At 39.2% G+C, this 23264-nt stretch overlaps 1 protein-coding gene and 1 pseudogene across 6 annotated transcripts in view; both read left to right on the plus strand.

Moving 5' to 3' along the window:
- The window catches only part of MRPL1 (mitochondrial ribosomal protein L1), a 110787-nt gene that overhangs the window by 20328 nt on the left and 67195 nt on the right, over positions 1–23264 (plus strand). For all 6 annotated transcript variants that reach the window (XM_045062814.1, XM_004776288.3, XM_045064239.1 and 3 more), the window contains exons 2-5: positions 3789–3900; positions 15090–15348; positions 18660–18743; positions 20087–20158. In XM_045062814.1, coding sequence (XP_044918749.1) covers positions 3789–3900; positions 15090–15348; positions 18660–18743; positions 20087–20158 — 527 coding nt within the window. The remainder of the gene's footprint in view (positions 1–3788; positions 3901–15089; positions 15349–18659; positions 18744–20086; positions 20159–23264) is intronic.
- Positions 15363–18653, plus strand: LOC106004088 (annotated as a pseudogene).

The following is a 23264-nucleotide window of genomic DNA, read 5'->3' on the forward strand; positions in this document are numbered from 1 at the left end:
TCTTTCTCTTATTTAGCTTGATTGGTTTCCATTATTCTTTCCTGCAGGTCACGACTATGTATTCCATCTAGTGTGTTTTCTATTTCAGTTTGAGTTCTTCATCTTTGATTGGCTTTATTTTATGCTTTCCATCCTTTCGTTAAGAGCCTTACTCAGATTTTCTAGTCTTTTCTTAAGTCCAGTGAGTTATCTTTATGACCATTACTTTACATTTTCTACCAGTTTTATTTATCTACCAGTATTTCTGCCAGTATTAGTTATCTCCATTTTATTTAGTTCTTTTGCTATGATTTTGTCCTTTTCTTTCATTTGGGACATATTTATCTCTTTGCTCATTTTGTCTCTCTGTGTCTGTTTTCTTCTGTTAGACAAGTCAACTATGTCTTTTGATATGAAAGTGGTGGCCTTAATGAAGAGCCAGTCCTGTCGTGTGCTGCAGTGCTATGTCCCCTGTTCATCAGAACTTGGCACTTCAGGCGTGTCTCCTCTGAGTGTTGCATGTGCCCTGCTTTTGTGGCTGAGCCACGTTTGCCTTCATTCCAGTCATCTGCAATGGCTCTCTTTGCCTGTTGTGGGCAGGGTTGGGTCTCTTTGTTGTTATTGGGCCAGTCTGGGGACACTTTGGGCTTAAGTTGAGCCAGACCAGATATTTGCTAGAGATGCAGTAGCACCTAACTGTAGCTGAGTGTGGGGGCAGGGTGCTTGGTGCCAGCAAGGTCCAAGTTGAGAGGACTGGACCTCCAGCACCAGAGACTGAGGAAGGTTGTGTTGGAAGGGTCAGATCTGCAGAAGTGCTCTGGGTCGGGATGCGTAGTGTTAGCCAGATTTGTGTGGGTCTGTAGCGGGAGGAGACCTGGATCAGAGGCGTGGATGGAGGGGGCGTGTCAGCAGGAGAACAGGGGCGGGGTGCACGGTTAGCCGGTTAGGTAGCAAGAGTTGGTGCTGCTTGGGTTCCCAAAGGTGTTGGTGTGTTTATACTGCGGGTGAGGCATGCAAATGGTGCCTGCCAATAATTTTGTTCCTGGAGAAGTCTCCCAAAGATCCCCACCTCTCCAGCATATGGTCTGAGATTTATTTATTCAAACAAACCACCCTCTCGTACACCCCAGGCATTTTTCAAACTGCTGCTTCTGTGCTGTATCTGCATGGAGGCTGTTTGTTTTGCTGTCTCTTTAATCAGGAGGATTCAGTTTCTCTTGCCCTTCTGATTCTCTCCTATCTCTCCCTCCTGTCTCTCCCATGAGCCTGCTAATTTTATTTATTTATTTGACAGAGAGAGATCACAAGTAGGCAGAGAAGGCAGGCAGAGAGAGAGAGAGAGAGAGGAGGAAGCAGGCTCCTTGCTGAGCAGAGAGCCCGATGCGGGACTCGATTCCAGGACCCCGAGATCATGACCTGAGCTGAAGGCAGAGGCTTAACCCACTGAGCCACCCAGGTGCCCTGAGCCTGCTGATTTTTAAAGTTCCAGGTGCTAAGGCTTGCTGATTGTAAGAACTCCTGAAATTCAGCTCCCCTGGTTTTCTTTTCTTTTCTTTCTTTTTTTTTTTTAAGATTTTATTTATTTATTTGACAGAGATTACTAGTAGGCAGAGAGGCAAGCAGAGAGAGAGAGGGGGAAGCAGGCTCCCTGCTGAGCAGAGAGCCCGATGTGGGGCTCGATCCCAGGACCCTGGGATCATGACCTGAGCTGAAGGCAGAGGCTTTAACCCACTGAGCCACCCAGGCGCCCCTCTCCTGGTTTTCAAAGCCGAATGTTATGGGGATTGGTCTTCCCTGTGTGGGCTCCCTGGTGTGAGGGTCTGTTTCTCTCCACTTTCTGTGCCCATGGTGCCCGTCCCTTCTCTGGACAGTCCTGCAGATCCATTTAGCTCCCAGTCCTTCGTACCGTAAGTGGCTTTTTCTCTACATTTGGTTGTGGAGTCTGTTCTGCCAGACTTTGGGTCATTTTCTGGTTTATTTATATTGAATTGGCTGTTACCTAGTTGTGTTTCTGGGATGAGGTGAGCTTATGGTCCTCTTACTTTGCCATCTTCCCCAGAATTCTCCTGATGCTATGATGTTGTTATTTTTGTGCATGTCTCTTAGTACACATGTGCAGGAGTTTCTCTAGGGCATATTCCCAGAAGTGGAATTACTGCATCATTGATATGTTTATGCCCAGCTCATTGAATTATGCCATATTTTTTTTCCAAAGTGGTATTCCAATTCATACTCTTATTTACTATGTATAAAATTTACCCTTAAATTTTCAGCAATCCCAGACTTTTTCTAAAAAGTTGCCAATCCAATGTGTATAAAACATTGCTACTTAAATGATTGGATCTAGAAACTGTTACCTTCCACAATTTAATCAAAGCACTGCTTGCTTTACTGAAGAAGTCTTGTGAAAAAATATTGTCAGCTGTAGTGAATAATATACTTAGTGATGTGGTTGATTTACATACTGGGGTAATTTTAATTTACAGGCCAACAGACTACTCTTTAAATAGCACTGTGGAATGATACTTTATTGTGGTTTAATATTTACCTGATTACTAATAAGATTGTGCATTTTCCCATACATTCATGTATCATTTGTATTTTCTTTTAAATTAGAAGCTTGTTCATCTCTTTTGTTTATTTTTTGGATTTATCTTTCATACTCTGGATAATCATCCTTTGTTATATAGGTTGCTATTCTGTTCTCCCAGTTTTTTGCTTGTCTTTCACTTTCTTTAATAGATGTTCTTCACACTAATAAGTTACTTTTTGGCTAATGCTTTTGGGTTTTGTTTGTGAAATTGTTCCCTCCTAAACAGTCATTTTCTGTTCTGAAAGCCTTTAGTTTTGCCATTCAAATGTAAATTTTTAGTCCACCTAGATTTGAGTGTGTGGTGGGAGAGGGATCTAAACATGCTCTTTTCCCTATGGATAATCCCTTTCCTTAACACCACTTAATTGAATTATTTGCACAGTGATTTGTAATAACATTTGTCACATTTCAGATATCCACATGTGTATGGGTTTGTTGCTGGGCTGCTTCTGTTTTATTACTTTGTCTTTCCATACTTGTGCCAATAGTCAAGTGTCTTAATTACCATAGCTTCAAAACAAGTTGCTATCTGGTAAAGCAGTTCCCTCCACTTTGCTGTTCTTCAGGAGTACCTGAGGCTGCTCTTGAATAAAATGTAAATTATTAAAAAGGAATTCAGGTTACATATATGTATTTCATAATAGTAGAGCTAACATAACTCTGTTGAACCTGAACCTGGATTAAGGTAAAAATAAGTGAGAACACGGGTGCCTGATAGACTCATTTGGTAGAGCATGTGACTTTCGACCTTGGGGTTGTAAATTTAAGCCCCACTTTGGGTGTAGAGATTACTTAAAAATAAAATCTAAAAGAAAATAAATGAAGACAGGATTTTTCAGTTAGTTGTTTAATTGGCTTTAGTTTCAAGAATTGCACTTTCTACTCTTACACTTTTTTGTTTTTAAGATTTATTTATTTATTTGAGAGAGAGGGAACATAAGTGGGAGGGGCAGAGCATGAGGGAGAGTGTCCCTAGCCGACCCCACACTGAGCGCGGAGACGGATGCTGCACTTGATCCCCTGACCTGAGATCATGGTCTGAGCTGAAACCAAGAGTTGGATGCTTAACTGACGGGGCCACCCAGGCACCGCTGCTGTTATTCGTTTTAAAGAATGGTTGAGAGTGACTGTTTTTGTTTTGGAAAACATTCATTAAGGATGTAAAATTATGGATGTAATGGTTAATATTAATATTTTACTTTTTTTTTCTTTCAAGTCTTGATACATCATCAAAAGCATAGTCTTTTCAAGATGGCTTATCAGACAGCTCTTTATCCTTGTTCTGTATGTGTTCATGGGCCCACCAGACATTTTGCTGCTGCTACAAAGTAAGTATTTTTTTTTAATTAATTTTCTTTGCTTTCATTTAAAGTTTTGATGAAAAAACATTATGCTTTGTCTCTTAAAGATGTACATGGACATACAGTTGTACAAGTTTATTATCTCTGCTTTTTGGACACTTTGCAGTTGGTAAGGAAAATATGACTTACTATAGTAATACTTAACATTTATTGAACACTGACATTCAATGACTAGTTTAGTCTCTCCACGGATATTTTATGTGGAAGCTGTTGTTTTGATGTTCTTTATTTGAGTTGAAAAGCATGACATTGAAACATTAACTTGCCTAGGTACACAGGATAGTAAGTGTTGTAGCGAGGGCTTTGTGACATAATAAGAAGTATTTGTACTGGTCTCTGCTTCCAGTTCCTAATAGAGAGCTCCTAAAACTCCTATAATCTTCTGAGGATAGGGATGCTAGGAGCATCGGTTATTCTAATATTTGGTCTTTGACCCAGTTCCTGATACAGAGTTCCTAAAACGCTTGTAATTTTCTGGGTAACAGGACCATCTTTTGTTTTAATAAGAAACTCTTGGTGGGCTTCTAGAGGGAGGCTGGTCACCAGAAAGACCAAGCCATGATTAGGAGCTTTCAGCCCCACCCGTCATCCAGAGAAGAGAGAGGAGCTAGAGATTGAGTTCACAGTTGATCATGCCTTCATAACATTCCCTGTCCTGTGAGGTTCTAAAAATTTCTGGATTGGTGAACATATATGTGTGCCCAAAGTATGGTACACCCAGACCCAACGGGGACAGAAACTCTTGTACTCCAGACTCTTCTGGACCTTGCCCTATGTACCTATTCATCTGTATCCTTTATCGTATCTTTTATTATATAGTGAACTGGTAAATGTTAAGTAGGTGTTTCTCTGAGTTCTGAGTTATGCTGGCAAGTTACGAAGTCTGTGGAGGGGGTCACAGGACCCCTTGATTTGCAGCTACTGGGCCAGAAATACCAGAGGCCTTGAATTGCAGTTGGCATCCAAAGTGGGGGCAGTCTTAGGAACTCAGTCCTTGATTTGTGGGATCTGATGCTACATCCAGGTAGAGAGTATCAGAACTGTCTTCATTTGTTGGATACTCAGCTTAAATCAGGTAATTGGTTGGTATGGGAAAAAAACCCACACATTTAATGTCAGAACTGTTGTTTCTTATTTAACTCTCTATGTTGTTCTACATCTTGCTTCCTTGCTTTTTACTTAATATATCTTGGGAGATTGTTTCAGAGGGAGCTCTCTAGTTGTTTTTCTTTAATTGAGATATAATTGATATATATTAGTGTCAGATGTACAATCTAAAAATTCAGTATTTTTATGTTTTGGAAATGCTTACTATGGTAAGTCTGGTTAATATCTATCACTGTATAGAGCTACAGTTTGTTTTCTTGTGATGAGAACTTTTGAATACTTAACTTTTCAGTAATTTTCAGAGAGGCAATACAGTAATATTAATTGTAGTCACTATGCTGTACATCACGTCCCAGGGTTAGTTTCATAACTGGAATTTTGTGCTTTTGACCACTTTCACCCATTTCACCCATCCCCACCTCTGCCTCTGGTAACCACCAGTCTGTCCCTCTATCTGAATTCTCTCTCTTTCTTTTTTTTTTTTTTTAAATATTTCATGTATTAGTGAGATTGTACGGCATTTGTTATTCTCTGACTTATTTCACTGAGCATAGTGCCTTTAAGGTCCATCCATGCTGTCTCAAATGGCAAGATTTTGTTCTTTTTTTATGACTGAATACTGTTTCATTGTATAAATGTACCATATTTTCTTTATCCATTGATTTGTTGATGGACACTTAGGTTTTTTCCATGTTTCGGTATTGTAAATAATGCTCCAACGAGCACGCACATAATATTTCATTGTGCGGCTGTACCGTCACTCATTAAACCGCTTCCCTGTTTCCTCCCACGGCCCATGTTCATCTTTTCAGTCTTTTGCTATAACATATGAAGAGTCATGTACATAGATCTTGTCAAATATTAGAATGTATTTGCAGTATAAACTCTTAGAAATAGAATTTTTGAATCAAAAGATGTGTGCATTTGTAGTTTTGATTGGTAATAGGTAATAGTAAATTACCTTTATAGAGACCTTGCCAATTTATGTCCTTATCAGTGAATTGTATTAGAATCTATACTTTTCCATGTACAGTATAGTTAAAGTTTTTGAACTTTGCCAGTTTGACAGGTAATAAATGGTATCGTCAAGTTTTAGTTTATATTTTTTGTTATTATTGAGGTTGTATATCTCTTCATGTATTTAAGAGCCATGTAATTTTGTTAACTGCCAGTTTTTCTCTCTATATTATTTCAGCTTTAGTATATGTATTGCTGAAGTGAGCACTGTTTATTGTGAATTTTTGTTCATGTACTATTCCAGTTCTTTGTTGTTGATTAGTAAGAGTGCTTTATATATAGTAAATAAGCATATATCTGCATTATAACTTTATATTTTAACTGTTATGGTGGAGAAATGGGCCAAGTTCTGTGGGATCACAGATGAAATGTAAATTAATTCTGCCTGAAAGAGGATATGATAAGAAGTATTTGAGCTGGGTCCTAAAAGATGGAATTTTTCAGGGGGATTGAGCGAAAAGTATTTGAGTAATACAGAAGCATGAGAGTGAATGATACGGACGAAATACAGTCCGCTGTGGCTTGAATCTAGAAGGAAGAGGGAGGTGCAGAAATGTAAATAGAAAGGAACCTTCCTTTGAGTGTTGTAGTATCTGGATTCTTTTTATTGATTGATTGATTGATTTTTTAAGATTATATTTGTTTGTTTGTTAGAGATCACAAGTAGGCAGAGAGGCAGGCACAGAGAGAGGAGGAACCAGGCTCCCTGCTGAGCAGAGAGCCCGACGTGGGGCTTGATCCCAGGACCCTGAGATCGTGACCTGGAGAGGCTTAACCCACTGAGCCATCCAGGTGTCCCTGGATTTTTTTTGTTTTTGAGAAGTTGGAGGAGTATTGGTTGTACCAGTTTACATTCCCATTCCCATCCAACAATGAAACTTTGGATATCATCAGTCTTTATTTGTTTCTTCATCCTATTTCTAATTTATATCTTTTGCCTATTTTTCTGTTGGAATATTTATCTTTTTTCCTAACTTTGTTTTTTAAAGATTTTATTTATTCATTTGACAGACAGAGATCACAGGCAGGCAGAGAGGCAGGCAGAGAGAGAGGAGGAAGCAGGCTCCCTGCTGAGCAGAGAGCCCAGTGCGGGGCTCTATCCCGGGACCCTGGGATCATGACCTGAGCTGAAGGCAGAGGCTTTAACCCACTGAGCCACCCAGGCGCCCCTTTTTTCCTTATTTTTGTAAATATTTTTAGGGATATTCATTACTTTGAGAACATTTTATCTTTAAATGTTTCTTTTATTGAATAGAAATTTTTCACTTTATGTCTTACCCATGTTCTGTTCCAGTGCAACTTTAAAAGCAACTTCAGGGACGCCTGGGTAGCTCAGCTGGTTGAGCAGCTGCCTTCGGCTCAGGCCATGATCCCAGCGTCCTGGGATCGAGTCCCACATGGGGCTCCTTGCTCAGCAGGGAGCCTGCTTCTCCCTCTGCCTCTGCCTGCTGTTCTGTCTGCCTGTGATTGCTCTCTTCCCTCTCTCTCTCTGATAAATAAATAAAATCTTTTAAAAAAAATAATAAAAAAAAAAAAAAAAAAGCAACTTCACTTACCTAAAAAGGATAGTATAAGAAATTTGCATACTTAAAAAAACCTGAAAAGTCATTTTACAATTTTTTTTTCATGTCTGACAATGAGAGTTATTCAGTAGCTTGATGAGAATGATAGTATTCATAATTTTAGTTGTGGTTTCAAAGATTATTTATTTATTTATTAGCAAGAGACAGTGTCCAAGCGTGCATGCATGCTGGGGGAAGGGACAGAGGGACAGGGGAGAGAGAATCCCAAGCAGACTCTGCTGAGTGTAGAGCCTAGATCAAGTAGGGACTTGATCTCGTGATTCAGAGATCACAACAGGACCTGAAACCAAGAGTCGGATGCTTAACCAACTGTGCCACCCAGGTGCCCCTGTAGTTTTAATTTTTTAATGTACTGACTTTATAATATACTAAAAAATACTTTTTATATGGCAATTTTTTTTTTTAATCAGGATCTGAGACAGGGTAGAGAGGCTTGTTCTTTTTTTCTTTCTTTTTTTTTTTTCTTTAAAGATTTCATTTGACACAGAGAGAGAGAGAGAGAGAGACAGTGAGAGCAGGAACTCAAGCAGGAGGAGTGGGAGAGGGAGAAGCAGGCTTCTTGCTGAGCAGAGAGCCCAATGTGGGGCCTGATCCCAGGACCCCGGGATCACAACCTGAGCCAAAGGCAGACACTTACTGACTGAGCCACCCAGGCGCCCTGAGAGAGGCTTGTTCCTGCTTCTCTCTTCTCTCTGTCCATGTGTGTGCACATACTCATGGTTTGCCAGTGGCTGATACGGATTAAAAAAAGTCCACGTTAGTCATCTCTGACTTTGGTTCTGTTTCTCTGTTAATAACAGGTTGACGTATCTCAGAATTTTGTATTGACTGCCAGACGTTTTGTGTAGAACAGTTGAGACCAAAGTACCTAGTATTTATGCCCGGGAATGCACATGCCTATTGTCACAGTGTTGAATCAGTGCAGTCAGAAGTTGAACTGGGTTTTGTTGTTGCTATGGTTACCACCAGCTTCAAATTTCTGCACTTTACCTTGTGCGTAGGATGGGGGCTGGGTTGGCTGGAAGGTTTTTCTCAGCGTTCCTGTTTTATGTTGTTTTCTGCCTTGCCCTTGCAGCTGTGCCTCGGGGCTGTGTGTGTGTGTGTGTGTGTGTCTATACTCTTTCTCCTTCCCTAGTGTGGATTGTTGTTGCTTATTAGTGCTTGCTAGTCTGGAGATGGGTGCAGGAGAGATTCTCTGTTTTCCAAACCAGCTTTATCTTAAGTGGGCCCAGTGTGGCTGGGCCTTTGGGATGGGGTTTTCTCAGTCTTTCTGGCCCTTCGCCCTGGGGTGTTTGTCTGCTGCTGGTCTGTGCCAGGCCCTTCCCCAGCTTTACTGTCCTGGTGGAGGACTGGTCTGTTTCCTGACCTGCCCTAAGGGTAGAAGTTTTGGTGTTTTTTCCTTCTTTCTTTTCCCTGTACCTGTGGGTGTTTACTTGTGCCCTACATGGTTTCAGGATTGCACGCCTTTTGGCAGCAGTGGCTGATCTCTGTGCCTGGACTCTTGAGGGAGGCTTTCCAGTCTCTTGGCTGCTCCAGTTTTTCCCAGGAGCATTGTGGGAGGTCTGTGGAAAGGGCCTGCAAACTGCGTGTGAACTCCTGTTGTGTGCCGATGTCCCAGGACTTTCTGGTAGCTCCAACATTCTTACCTCCTTCCTCTTACGCTCTGCTACAGGTGAGAGTGTGCTGAGTGTGCACGTGGAGTGGGAGGAGGGAGTGCGGGCTGATTCTTCTTGGATTTAATGCTACTTGGTTGCCCTGTGATCTCAGCTTTGTGATGCAGTCAAGAAAAGTTGTGATTTTACTGACTCTCTAGCTGTTAATACTCTTTCCAGTTTTTATTTTTTTTTAAATTTTCATTTATTTGTATTATTGACTGGGTTTTACTCTTTTTGGCTTTCACATTGTAAGCATAAGCAGAACTTACGCATTTAGTTTCATGAATAAACCAGGGTCAGAGATATTAGTGACTTTATTTATAGGATTATATTGAGAAGTGAGATGTCCAGATGTTTGTATTCTATCAATGATTGCATGCCCTAGGCATTTTCTCTTTAGTTCTCTTTGGTTCAGTTTAGTTTGACAGAAGTTGTGAATCACCATGCCCCTTCCACTTCTATCCCCCAGTTCCTCAATGTAAAGGGTTTTTCAGCCTTGAAGGGGCTTGGATCTCTGGGGTCACAAATCTTCAAAGGTTTTGAAGTGAACTGTATTATAGCACTGATTTGTTTGTTTGTTTGTTTTATTTGAGTATGACATGGAATTATTTTTCCTTTCATGCTTTTGGGGTTAAGGGATAGATGAGACAGGGGAACATCTGCGAACAAACAGGGAAGATTATTACCTGGATATAATCTCTTATCACTCATTTAATCTATGTGGTCTGGGCACCCAGGTAACTGCAGCTAAATTCTCTTTGATTCAGACTGCCAGCTATTTTCCCCTCACCTTGGCAAAAACCTTTTTAGTATGATTTATTTTTATTCCCCAAGAATCATACTATTTAAGCGCTCCTGATAAGGCCTTACATAATTGCATGAAAAACCGACATCTTCTGGGTATGATTCTAATGAATAAAGATAGACATTTTTGGGGGGGCGCCTGGGTGGCTCAGTGGGTTAAGCCTCTGCCTTCGGCTCAGGTCATGATCCCAGGGTCGTGGGATCGAGCCCCACATCTGGCTCTCTGCTCCGCGGGGAGCCTGCTTCCTCCTCTCTCTCTGCCTATTTGTGATCTCTGTCAAATAAATAAATAAAATACTATTTAAAAAAAGAAAAGATAGACATTTTTTGAGAGTCATGGAAAACTGCTAGTGGGTCTATATAATTAATTATTGACAGATTTTGTTCAATTGTGTGGTTTTAAAAAAAATATTTATTTATTTACCTGACAGAGATCACAAGTAGGCAGAGAGGCAGGCAGAGAGAGAGGGGGGGGGAAGCAGGCTCCCCGCTGAGCAGGGAGCCCCATGTGGGGCTCGATCCCAGGACCCCGAGATCATGACCTGAGCTAAAGGCAGAGGCTTAACCCACTGAGCCACCCACGTGCTCCAGAAAGTGTTTTAAGAGTCCTATTTGATCTCTGTTATAATGATATTATGCTTTTTTCCCCTTTAACTAAAACAGTGTTTTTTTGTAACTTAAAAATATTTTTACTAAATCACTTCAGATACTTGACAAAACAAGGACCAAAGTATAAATAAATAAATTGCTGTATACTCAACTCACTCTATGTATTACACTTCTGTTGGGTGTTTCATATACGAATTAATTTAAAAAACATATTTTAGTTCCTGAGAATTTGATATTAATTGCAATTTAAATGAACAGGTTTGGCCAAGATTAAAAATTTTGTGGTAAAATCAGCATTTATGGAAAGTAAGTCTGTAGGTTATAGCTAGGACACTTACTTGTTTTGTTTATGTTACATGGAAGTATTTTCCCAAGACATGCCCTTTAGACTCCTTCTTTTATTGGCCTCCCCATTCTTTCACTAAATATAAAATAACACTGTGATTTCTCCAGTCTGAAAGATGCAGAGTTTTGTGGAGTACTTCCAAAGTAGTTATTGAGGCATGTTGCATCCATCCACTTGGACACCTGCTTAGACTTGTCATCAGTCCAGAAGGACACCTGCGCCCCATTAAAAATGAGCATTGTCATTATGTGCTGTTCTGTTGAACTGCTTATTAGCTGGAAGGATGCTGGTAGTTGTGGGAATAAGGATTCAGTGAGGACTGAAAAGTGAGAATGGAATTATACATTGGGTTGGATTTAGAGTTTCTTTTTTAAAGATTTATTTTACTGTCATCTATTTTTTTTTAAGATTTTTAAAATTTATTTATTTGACAGAGATCACAAGTAGGCAGAGAGGCAGGCAGAGGTGTGGGGAAGGCGGGCTCCCTGCCGAGTGGAGAGCCCAATGCGGGGCTGGATCCCAGGACCCTGACTGAGATCATGACCTGAGCCGAAGGCAGAGACTTAATCCACTGAGCCGCCTAGGTGCCCCACTGTCATCTATTTCTTTCATATAAATTTTATAGGACCTTTATTAGTTTTCTGTTAACGTATTACCACAAACTTTGTGCTTTAAAACATCAAACATTTTTTATCCTGTAGTTCTGTAGGTCAAATCTCTCATGGATCTCACTGGGGTAAAATCAAGGTGTCAGCAGGGCTTCCTTCCTCTCTAGAAGCTCCAGGGGAAAATCTGTTTCTTCTCCATTCCTACTTTTGAGAGGCTACCCACCTTCCTGGGCTTGTGGCCCCCTTCCTCCATCTTCAAAGCTAGGAATGGCAGATTCCGTTTCACACTCAAATTTCTTCTGTCTTTTCCCATCTCTTTCAGATGGAGGTGGGAAGTAGTCTGCTTTCAAGGACTTGTGTGATTAGATGGGCCGCCTGGATTCTGCATCTCAAAGTCTTTGGCCCTAAGCACATCTGCAAAGCCTTTTTGCCAAGTAGATATAACATCCTTGGAAAGCCATTATTTTATGTACAGCAGGATTCAAACCTTTTTCTAGAAATACTACTTAACTGATTTAAAACTCTCTGGATAAAAGATTATAGGTGTGATTTGAAATAGTGTTGAGAAAATATATCATCTCTAGCTCTTTTTTTTTCCGGTCTTCTTAGGTTGAAATTCTTATCTGCTCTTTTATCTTACCTGTTGAATGGATTTCCTAGATATTTAGTAAACACCTTGTTAGCCTTTGATATATATGGACCACTCAAGAACTCTTATCAAGAACTCTTATCTTTGCCAGCATCTGTGGGTCCGCTGATCTAAGCTCGGTTAGGGTGGGTGTCTAGTAGGACTTGGGCTGGGCTTGCTGCACATCTCTGAGTCTGGAATCACTTGTGAATTGTCCTGTCTAGCCTGGGGCTCTGTGGGGGCAACTCTGTTTCAGTATCTGTTTTTCTCCTGCCTAGGGGTGGCACAAGCATGTTCTTTTGGAAATGGCAGAAATACAAGCATGCAAGTGGAAGCATGAAGCTTCTTATCTGCCTAAGCTTAGGGCAGGGGAACTGTCACTTTTGCTTTATTATATTGGCCAAACTAGTCACATGGCCAGTGTGCTAAAAATACGCTCTACCCCTTTAAATGGGAGGAGCTGCAAAGTCACTCAGCAGAGGCCTTGAATGAAGAGAGGGGGTAAAGATTGGCCCCACACTCCTATGCCCCTCACTGAACTCATCTCTGAACACCTCCCTCACAAGAAACCCGTTTTTGCTTCTTTATTTTTGGTCTCAATGATACTACGCTATATCTGGTCACCCAAGCCAGAAACACAGGATGTGTAGTATAAAAATAGTCTTTTTTCATCTTCATTTTTCTGCACTATTTATGAATATCTAATGCCTCATCTTCTCCAGCCTGTTACCATCACTGTTCTGGAGAATGTCCTGTCTCCTGGAGAAGAAAGGGCGGGGTTGGTCTTCACTCGTCTCCAGTCCAGCTTCCCTCTCCTCTGTCCCTTAACTGTGGCTGGAATACTCTCCGGGAAATACAGGTGTCACCCCTGTTTCGTGGCTTCTCACTGCCTCTAGGGGAAGGCCTTTTATGATGTAGGTTCTCCAGCCCCATCTTCTGATGTTTCTTGCCCTCTGTTTTGCCCTGTAGTTCAGGAGTCAGCAAAGTACGTCCAGTGGGCCAGAAAATCTGTTCTACCATTTATTTTTGTATAGTTCATGAACATGGTTCTTATATTTTTAAGTGATTGGACAAAAAGAGAAAAAACAATATTTTGTGACATGAAAATTATGAAACTTAAGCCATTTGTTCATAAATACAGTTTTTTATGATGAAAAAACTATTGTAAATAAAGTTTTATTGGAACATGGCTGCACTCATTCATTTTCTAATGTCTGGCTGCTTTCACATTACAGTGGCATAATTGAAATACTAAGAGACTATAAAATATTTGCTGACTGGTCCCTTAGAGAAAAGTTTGCTCCTGTCAGCTCTCATCAGTTAGCGTTTATAATAGCTCTCCTTATCTACTTATATTCTGTTTCATGACTCAGTACTTTTTTTTTTTAAGATTATTATTTATTTATTTGACAGAGATCACAAGTAGGCAGAGAGGCAGGCAGAGAGAGAGGGGGAAGCAGGCTCCCTGCTGAGCAGAGAGCCCGATGCGGGACTCTATCCCAGGACCCTGAGATCATGACCTGAGCCGAAGGCAGAGCCTTAACCCACTGAGCCACCCAGGCGCCCCATGACTCAGTACTTTTATTATGTTGTTTCTTTGCCTGGCTAGCTCTCCTTTTTAAGATAATAGCTTTGTTGAGATACACTATACATACCATACAACTCACCCATTTAAAGTGTACAATTCAGTGGTTTTTAGTATATTCACACTTTTGCCACCATCACGGTGTCATTTTTAGAATATTTTTGTTAACTTCCCCTAAAACCTCATGCCCATTGGTAGTTATACCCCGTTTTTCTACCTTCCTCTTCCAGCCTTAGACAGTCACTAAATCTACTTTCAGTTTCTGCGGGTTTGCCCATTCTTGATGTCTCATACAAATGGAAGCATACAATATGTGGTCTTTTGTGACTGGCTTCTTTCACTGGCATAATGTTTTCAAGCTTTACACTTATTGTAGCTTATATCAGTGCTTCATTCCTTTTCACTGCTGATTAGGATTTAAGGTGTGGATATATCACATTTTTGTATCTGTTCATCTGGGTTATTGGACATTTGGTTGTTTTCAGTTTTTGACTATTATGAGTAATGCTGCACAATGAACATTTGTGTACATGTTTTCACTGGTCATATGTTTTTGTCTCGCTTGGGTATGTACTTGGGCTAACTATTCCTTATCCTTCAAAAATTGATATTAGAAGGTCATCTCCTCCAGAATACTTCCCTAACTTCCTAGACTGGATTTTTCTACAGCTCCGATGACATTCTGTCAAAGTACTTACCCATTGTATTGAAATCTGTTTGCATCTCTGTCTCCTCTGTTTCTCTAAATTTTTGGAAAGCAGCATCAATGTGTTATGCAACTTTGCATCAACTGCAAACAGTATAAAAGTTCACTTAATAGTTGTTCAACTAGAAACATTGTAAAGCAGTCTGTGGTTTTGAATTAAAATAAACTTAAAAAAATAAACCTTATCTTTTATTTTTTCTGCTTTATATACAGTGTCTCTTTATTTTTTATTTTTGTAAAGATTTTATTTATTTATTTGAGAGAGACCAAGATAGCGACAGAGATAGCCAGAGAGAGCATGAGTGGGGAGGAGAGGGAGAAGCAGGCCCCCAGCTGAGCAGGGAACCTGGTGCAGGGCCTGATCCCAGGACCCTGAGATCATGACCTGAGCCGAAAGGAGATGCCTAACTGACTGAGTCACCCAGGCACCCCTATATTGTCTTTAAAAAAATTTTTTTCTTAGAATATGTATTGAGATAACTGATCTTGAATTTGTCTTTTCTTTAAGGCCTGCAAAGAAAACGAAAAAAGGTGTGAAAGGCAAGGCATCAGATGAGAAAAAAGATGAGATTGAAAAAATAAAGTCATACTCCTTTATGGAAGGTGAACCTGAGGATGATGTCTACTTAAAGCGCTTGTATCCAAGGCAGATATATGAGGTGGAGAAAGCTATTCAGTTACTTAAGAAATTTCAAATTCTGGACTTTACTAATCCAAAACAAGGTGTTTATCTTGATTTGACACTGGATATGGCACTGGAGAAGAAGGTATGTAGAATCAACTAAAATAAATTTATTTGTGAGGAGGGGCTGTATGAATTGCTGTTTCCTAATTTTTTAAAGTTTCTTGTTTCCTATAATAATTTTTGGGAAATCTTACACTCTTTCTAGACTATGGGATGAAAAATTTTGTTTTTATTTTCCAAATATAAAATTATGTTCAACATATTCTGCAGTCAATGAACACTTATCTCCTACTCACCTGAAAATCACTGGTATAAATTCAGCAAAAGTCGTGTTAAAATTATTTGAGGTATTACTGTAACTTTGAAAAATGACTTAAGGTGCCTGGGTGTCTTGTTCCTTTTCTGTAAATGAGGGTTTGAAATCAAGAGTATGTTCCTTAGAGTCCTGCGTTGAGACTAAGTTTGCATGAGGAGGGTACCAAGCCCCTCACTCTTGCTTCCACCAAAATTTTTCTGCTTTATTTGTTTATATGCAGTTCCTTGGATGACTTTTGTTTATAAAACTGTAAAAGTAGTAAAAATACTGAATTAGAGTTGAGGTCTATTACAACTCTAAATTTTGTCTCATTTAAGAGATCTCATTTTCGTGGAAATGGTATTTCAGTTTTTATTCTGAGGATGTCTTTTTTTGGTCAAACTAGATGGTAGAGATTTTTGAATACAATTTAACAGCCTCAGCAGCAACACTAGTTGGACATTTGGGAGGAGGTGGTGTAGTGTAGTGCTTACGAGTGTGGCCTCTGGAGTCAGATTACAGTACAGGCCAGAATCCCGGTGTCACTACTTCCTTGTTCTTTGACTTTGGGTTTCTGGTTTAACCTTTTCAGATCTGTTTTTTCCACCTCTTTATAAAGGGAGATAAAATGCTTAGTTCAGTTTTGAGGCTCTCCCGATGGGGACGCTACCAGAACAGAAAGACCTTCCACTGTGGGTGGAAACTCCCAAAGACTTGAAAGATTCTGAGGTGTTGCAGGTCCAGACGCAGCTCTCAGAAGCTCTGTTTGGCCCACGTGGATTGAATCCCGTACATCAAGCAAGTGAGCAAAGTTGTGCTCGAGCTACAGATTCTGGAACCCTCGTACCTCATGGAGGTCGTGGTTTATGACTCTTACCCGTGCAAGTTTAGGGCCAGGTGCATGCTCCAGTCCATGGCCGCATGGCGCCGTCAGCAGCAGGAACGAGGGATGCTCAAACTTGAGGATGCTGTGAAAGCCCTAGAGCTGGGTCCTTGGATGAAGTGAGGCCAGGTTGTAACCAGCTCACCTGCAATCAGGTTTAAAGAGAAAACTGTGTCTACAGCGGGACACAGCTGGCGTGGATGAGATCTGGTTGGGCTTCGTCCCAGCCTGGCAAGGAAAAGCCAGCTGATGTTTGGGTCTCTGCCTTTGTCTCCGAGTCCTGATGTGGTTTTCCCTGCCAGCTTTGCTAATTAGAGAATAACATTATTAAAAAATGCTCAGTTCATTTCGTTTTTAAGAGGATTAAATGAGATAGTGCATGTAAAGGACTCGGTAAGTGTTTAATAATCACAACCAGCATTTACAGGAAACTTTCTGTGTACCAGCCACAATGCTAAGTGCTTTGCATGCATTTTCTCATTTAATCCTATAATAACCTCAAAAGAGGAAGCTGAGACAGAGAAACTGAAGTAACTTGTTCAAGATCACAAAATAAGAGGTGGAGTTAGGTTTTGAATCAAGGTCTATCTTATTTCTTAAGTTCTTAGTTCTTAGAAGCAGTTTATACAATTCATGCTGTAATTTTATTTTGTAGCACAGTGTTACTGTTAGTTCTTTTATTTTAAAAATGTTGTAAGTACCCAAGATGATCACTTTCTCAGTTAACCATTGATATACTGTTGACCCCTGAATAACAGGTTTGAACTGTGAGGATCCACTTACATTTTGATAAAGACAGTACACTACTGTAAATATGTTTTCCTTATTTTCTTCATAACATTTTCTTTTCTCTAGCCTTTGTTAAAAGAATATAGTATCTAATACATAAAGCATACTAACTATGTGTTGGTTGACTGTTTATGTTATCCATAAATAAGGCTTTTGGTCAGTAATAGACTATTAGTAGTTAAGTTTTGGGGGAGTCAAAAGTTATATGCAGCTTTTCCACTGTGCTGGGGGTAGTGCCCCAACACCTGAGTTCTTTGGCTGTTAACTGTGGCTCATAATGAAGAGTTGTAGGACCACAAGCTTCATTTCATAAGTGAAAGCCGCTTGTAAACTATTAACATTGAAAGGATACTGTTGTCTTCCTAAGACATTTTTTGTTTTTGTTAGAGTGCTTATACAGCAAGCCAGTATTCCCCCAGGGGATGCTTTAATTGTGATTGCTTGCTAGTGAAAAATTTGCTGAAACTAGTTGTGACATGTTAATGGCAAAGGAATGCCAGTCAATAAAATTGAGTTGCATGTCTGATGTCAAGTGTGCTTAAGAGTTTGTTCCTTTTTGTCTGAAAATAAATCCTCAGGAGGTTATCTCTACTCAAAATAAAGTTTTGCTAAAAATATAACCTTTCAATCTGTTTAATTAGGGAACAACCCTGCTTCCTCTTTTTCTAGACCTTAAAATTTGCACCGAAACTGTGGGCCTAGACTTCCCATGTGAAGTCTCTCTAAGTGAATGAACCACAGTGCTCGACAGTTCCTTGACTAGAAAACTGAACAAAGACGTTCTCAGGCCCTGTAGCATCTCCGCCAATATTTGGGTGTCTAAATGCATGCCATATATATTTTGGATTTTCCAACTGACTTCCTCGGTATCTCTGAAAGTGGTGGGCAATCCATGTTGTTTCAAAATAGACCCACTCAGAAGAGCCTTTCAGGCTTGGCGTTCTGTCTTGGGTTCAGGGTTAATAGAGACCTACTGAGCATACTAGCTGGATATTTTCTGTCATCCATCATGCACAGCTGTACTCATATCCTCCTTGATGGTCTCCAAAAAAATGACATGTTCTTTTGAATTTAATTCAAGGTAGTGAATATTGATTGATGTCTACCATGTAGAAAGCATTATCCTGGGTGCTGGGGAAGATACGGGTGTGCGAACACATCACTTACTGTATGACAGATTGTGTTGAATGGTGTAGACATAGAAGCCAAGTGCTGTGGCACTGTGGAGGTGGGGAGAGAGATGCAGATTTTCAATATACAAAAGAAATATAGTCTCTTAGCTTTAAATTGTAATCAGTGAATAGTTCTAGACTAGAGGACATATGGTAGAATTAAAACATTGAAAACAAAGCATATCAGTTTTGTTTTTTATAGAGGTGAGGTATATAGAAAAGATGAATGAATTCTTCCATTGTTGTGTATTTAGAAAAAAGTGGAGCCGTTTGCCAGTGTTCTTCGTTTTCCATACCCATTCATTTCAGAAATCAATAAAGTTGCTGTATTTACAGGGGTGAGTAACCTTTGTCAACTTTTCGTATCATTTTTTTTTTTACATATCGTGTAGACTATTCATGTAGTCTTACTTTTTCCATTTGAAGCAGTTAGATGACTTACTTGAGTTATGTCATTTGAGAAAGTGTTAAACCAGAATATTAATTTCATCATTATTAGTCTGCTACATTATGTTTCTCATAAGAAACTGAAAAAAAAAAAAAAAGAATTTGTCCTGCTGGCTTTTGCTTCCTACTGAAAATATTCTCAAACAAAAACAATGAAATTTTATTTTTTAAGATTTTTATTTATTTATTTGACAGAGAGAGGAAGAGCGTGCATGTACCCACGCAGACACACAAGCAGGGGGAGCGGTGGCAGCCGGAGAGGGAGAAGCAGGCTCCCCACTGAGCAGGGAACCCCCATGTGGGGCTTGATCCCAGGACCCTGAGATCATGACCTGAGTTGAAGATAGAGGCTTAAACCACTGAGCCACTCAGGTGCCCAGTAAAATTATTTTAAAGCAATGGGCCCAGTTAGTGCTGTGAAGACCTAGAGACCACACTTAAAAACACCTGGTCTGGAAACCAGAAAAGTTGAGGCTGTAACAAATAGAGTCATATGGCTCTTTATTAGTCTTTTTGTATTACACACATTTGTAATGTATTTCTGAATTTGTTTTGTAGAACATTTTGAATTTTCTGTATCTGCTTCGCTTTCAAGGAAGAGATGATTTACTTTTTTTCCCCCAGACAAATGGAGAATATAGCTGTGGGAAACCTACAAAACTTGAGTGACTTAAGGGAGTGATAACATTTTCACAGTAAAACCAAATGGCATAAAAGGAACATGGAAAATAACTAATACTGTATATTTTTCTTTCGAATTTTCAGACAACTGGCTAAATTTTTTTAAAGTTTTTAATTTTAGTTAGTTACCATACAGTATTATATTAGTTTCAGGTGTACAATATAGTTTTGATTCTATAATTTCTTAAGTAACTTTCCTCTTTGGTTTGATAAGATGTCTTCATTTAAGGTAGCAAAACTAAATAATCTTTAATCGTTTACTTTTGGAAGATGATGTATTGAAGGCATTGAAGAGTTTGATTGAGCCATGTCTTAGGTTCCTAATATGTCATTTCACACGTATTTCCTCATGTGTTATTCAAGAAATGCCTTAGTCACCTACAAGTAAACTTGTTCAGGAGACAGTATCTCTGAGAATGAGAAATGATGACTTTTCACTTAAAAGTAAAAACCACAATTTTTACTTTGAACTGTGATATTATTTCTTACAAAATACTTGAAATCAGACTGAATTTGTTTAAAGATTGATGTTCAAACTATTGTATTTTTGTAGAATGCATCTGAGATTAAAATAGCAGAAGAACATGGAGCTGCATTTGCAGGAGGAGTTAATCTGATTCAGAAGGTACGGTGTTGTCTTCATGTTCAGTAGTTACAGAAAGTGCTGTCTTTGCCATCCATTGATTTAGTTCATGTGGAACCTAACTGCTATGCCTATATTTTTTGACAGATGGTTGTAAAGTTCTGGAAAACAGGGAAAAAATTTCCTACTCTTTTGAGTCTCAAAATCAAGCTAAGAAAAAAACTAACCAGTCTGATATTAATTATGCTTGATTTATTTCATGTTTTTTTTTAACCCCTTGCTTCTTATGTTTGTGAGAGTCTTTGTGGGTAGACTGGAAGGGGCAATATGACTCTTTATGGTTTTGAATACGAGATTTAAGATGAAGTTTAAAAGGTCGAACTCATGAATGTCACTGTTCATGTTTTGAAGATCAAATATTTGTTTTGCTTTGGAGTGAAAAACGTGATTAACTTTACAGATCACAAAGGATAGTATCTGACCTCTGTAGTAATACAATACTTCTGATTACTCTTAACTTTTACTCACCAGCGACTTCAGAGTTGCATAGGCTTAGCACGAGGCAGTGAGTGGTTATGGAAATTGTGTTGAGAAAGTAACAAAGCATTTGTGGAGCTGGTTTGCAACCAGAATGATGTTTTTTTGTTTTGTTTTGTTTTTTAAGCGGTGAGAAGAAGAGGCATGGCTGTTGAGTTTTGAACATTATTTTTAAAAATACAAGAGATTTTCCTTAATAGTGTCTAAAATCTTCTAAATTTAATTGAAGGTTATAGAAAATGGGGCACCTGGGTGGCTCAGCCAGTTAAGCGTCTCGGCTCAGGTCATGATCTCAGGGTCCTGGGATGGAGTCCTGGATCAAGCTCCCTGCTCAGCAGGGAGTGTGCTTGGGGTCCCCCCCACCCCCCGCCATGCTCTCTGTCTTTCTCTTTCTCTCTCTGTTTTCAAATACATAGATAAACTCTTAAAGGAAAAAAAAAAAGAAAAAAGTTATAGAAAACCTTTTTGTTTTTAGAACAGGAGAAAGTGATTTGAAAATTTCTCTTTGTTTTGTATCCAGATTTTGATTTGGGGAAAGTTTGAACTAGGCTCTTTCTTTGGGATGGACAAGAGTGCTTGTGGTTTGTTTTTTCCCACCCCAGTACTCCTCTAAATGTGGTGGGGATTCTGGATTTTAAAGGAGAGTCTCCAAAATGGCTCTTGGGAGTAGCACTAATGGAAAATACAAAGAGATTATGCTTTCACTGAGACTGGGTCAAAGTCAGAGGGTGGTACCATGTATCATAAACTTTAATAAAATTATTAAAATTCATTTAATTTTTAAAAAATAAGCAATACCACAGATTCTTTGGAATTAGAGAAAATAGAGCTTAGTTTCCGGAGCCCAGAGAACTACCTCGTCTGAACTAAGTTAGTGTACCGCCTTCCGTCTGTTTTTTTTTTTTTTCCTGAAAGCATAAGAGTGTCTTGTAGAACTGTCAAAACAACAATAGAGTTTAAATGAAGTTAAATGTGAAGCAAGAAATTACTTCTCAAGAAAAAAATGATAAGGGAGCAGGATGTGTTCTGTAGAATTAAGTTTATTAAATAAAACACATTTGAAAAAGTAACCCAAATAAGAAAACCAAGCACATTTTGAAGTTATTTGGTAAATAGAATGTTACAGGTACAGAATATCTCTTTAAGGGTACCAGTGGTGATTGATTACTAGAGAGAAAATGCCAGCTGTATAAGGCATCACTAGCATAATCTTTCAAAAGAGCTCATCCATGTTATTTTTTTATTTTTATTTTTTAGAGGTTTTTTTTTTTTTTAACTGGATAGAGAGAGACAGAGAGTGTTCATGTGAACAGGGGGAGGGACAGAGGGAGAGGGAGAATCCTCAAACAGAGTCTGCCCTGAGCTCAAGACCTGAGCCAGAACCAAGAGTCAGCTGCCCAACTGACTGAGCCATCCAGTGCCCTTCAACCATGTTATTTTTAGAAGCTATTCAGATTATGAGATAAATTCAAGACAGTTTTGGTAAATAGCATCATGGCTGTAATTTTTTTTTAACATATTTCTGTATTTTTTAGTTAAGTTAAATGCTGTTTTACTTAACACTTACAAAATGTAAATGTAGGATAAATTTACTGAACTAATAGTCATTTCCTAAGAAAGGTCTTTAATAAATTCATTTTGTTTCATAACTTCATTTTTACTTGTCTCTAAAGCATGGTTTTCATTTATATCATTTTATATTCTTCCAAGAGGTGATCTTAAGGTTAACTGTAACATAACTTTTTTTTTTTTAAGATTTATTTATTTATTTACTTGACAGACAGAGATCACGAGGAGGCAGAGAGGCAGGCAGAGAGAGAGGGGGAAGCAGGCTCCCTGCCAAGCAGAGAGCCCGATGCGGGGCTCGATCCCAGGATCCTGAGATCATGACCTGAGCCAAAGGCAGAGGCTTAACCCACAGAGCCACCCAGGCGCCCCAACTATAACATAACTTTTAAACATAATTTTAAATTTAAAGGAGCATGTCATAAAATCCGTATTGAAAGGTCTTAGAGTAGACATTTCACATGTAATTCTTTGATGTTTCAAAATTGCCTCTGTTTTCATATTTCTATGAATAAGACCCCTGGGTTCTGGAACCACATTGCATGTGTTTGAAATTTGTGTCTGCTCTTTATTAGTGCACAGACTGACTAATCTGCCCTCAGCCCTCAGTTTCCTATATGGTCAATATTGGTACTGGCCTCATAGCGTTATTGTAAGAACTGGCTCATTTGACATGTTAGCAGATGCTTTGTACATGTGGTAAGTGCTCATCTAATGCAAGTTGTTATTGTTAAGGGGACCATAGTAAGTTATTCAGGGAGTAAAGAATTTGGAAAAATAAGAATAATAACAGGAAGGTAAAATTCCAGAATCAGTGCTTAATTTTGCCATGGTACAAGATTTTAGGGTTCACTGTGTAAGGCCAAACCACGTCTTTGAATGACATATTATGATAATACTGTGTGCAAAAAGAAACACTGGTGAAATACTTGTTGTCCAGGCAGTGTTTTTCTAAAAACTTGCTTTTTTGTAATCAACTAAATGTTTTTGTAATCATTTTGTGAGCAACTACATGTTTAAAAGGAATATACTATAGTAGTCTAAT

Source organism: Mustela putorius, unplaced genomic scaffold, assembly GCF_011764305.1.
Source record: "Mustela putorius furo isolate JIRA1106 unplaced genomic scaffold, ASM1176430v1.1 tig00000040_pilon_pilon_pilon, whole genome shotgun sequence".
Classification (NCBI taxonomy): domain Eukaryota; kingdom Metazoa; phylum Chordata; class Mammalia; order Carnivora; family Mustelidae; genus Mustela; species Mustela putorius.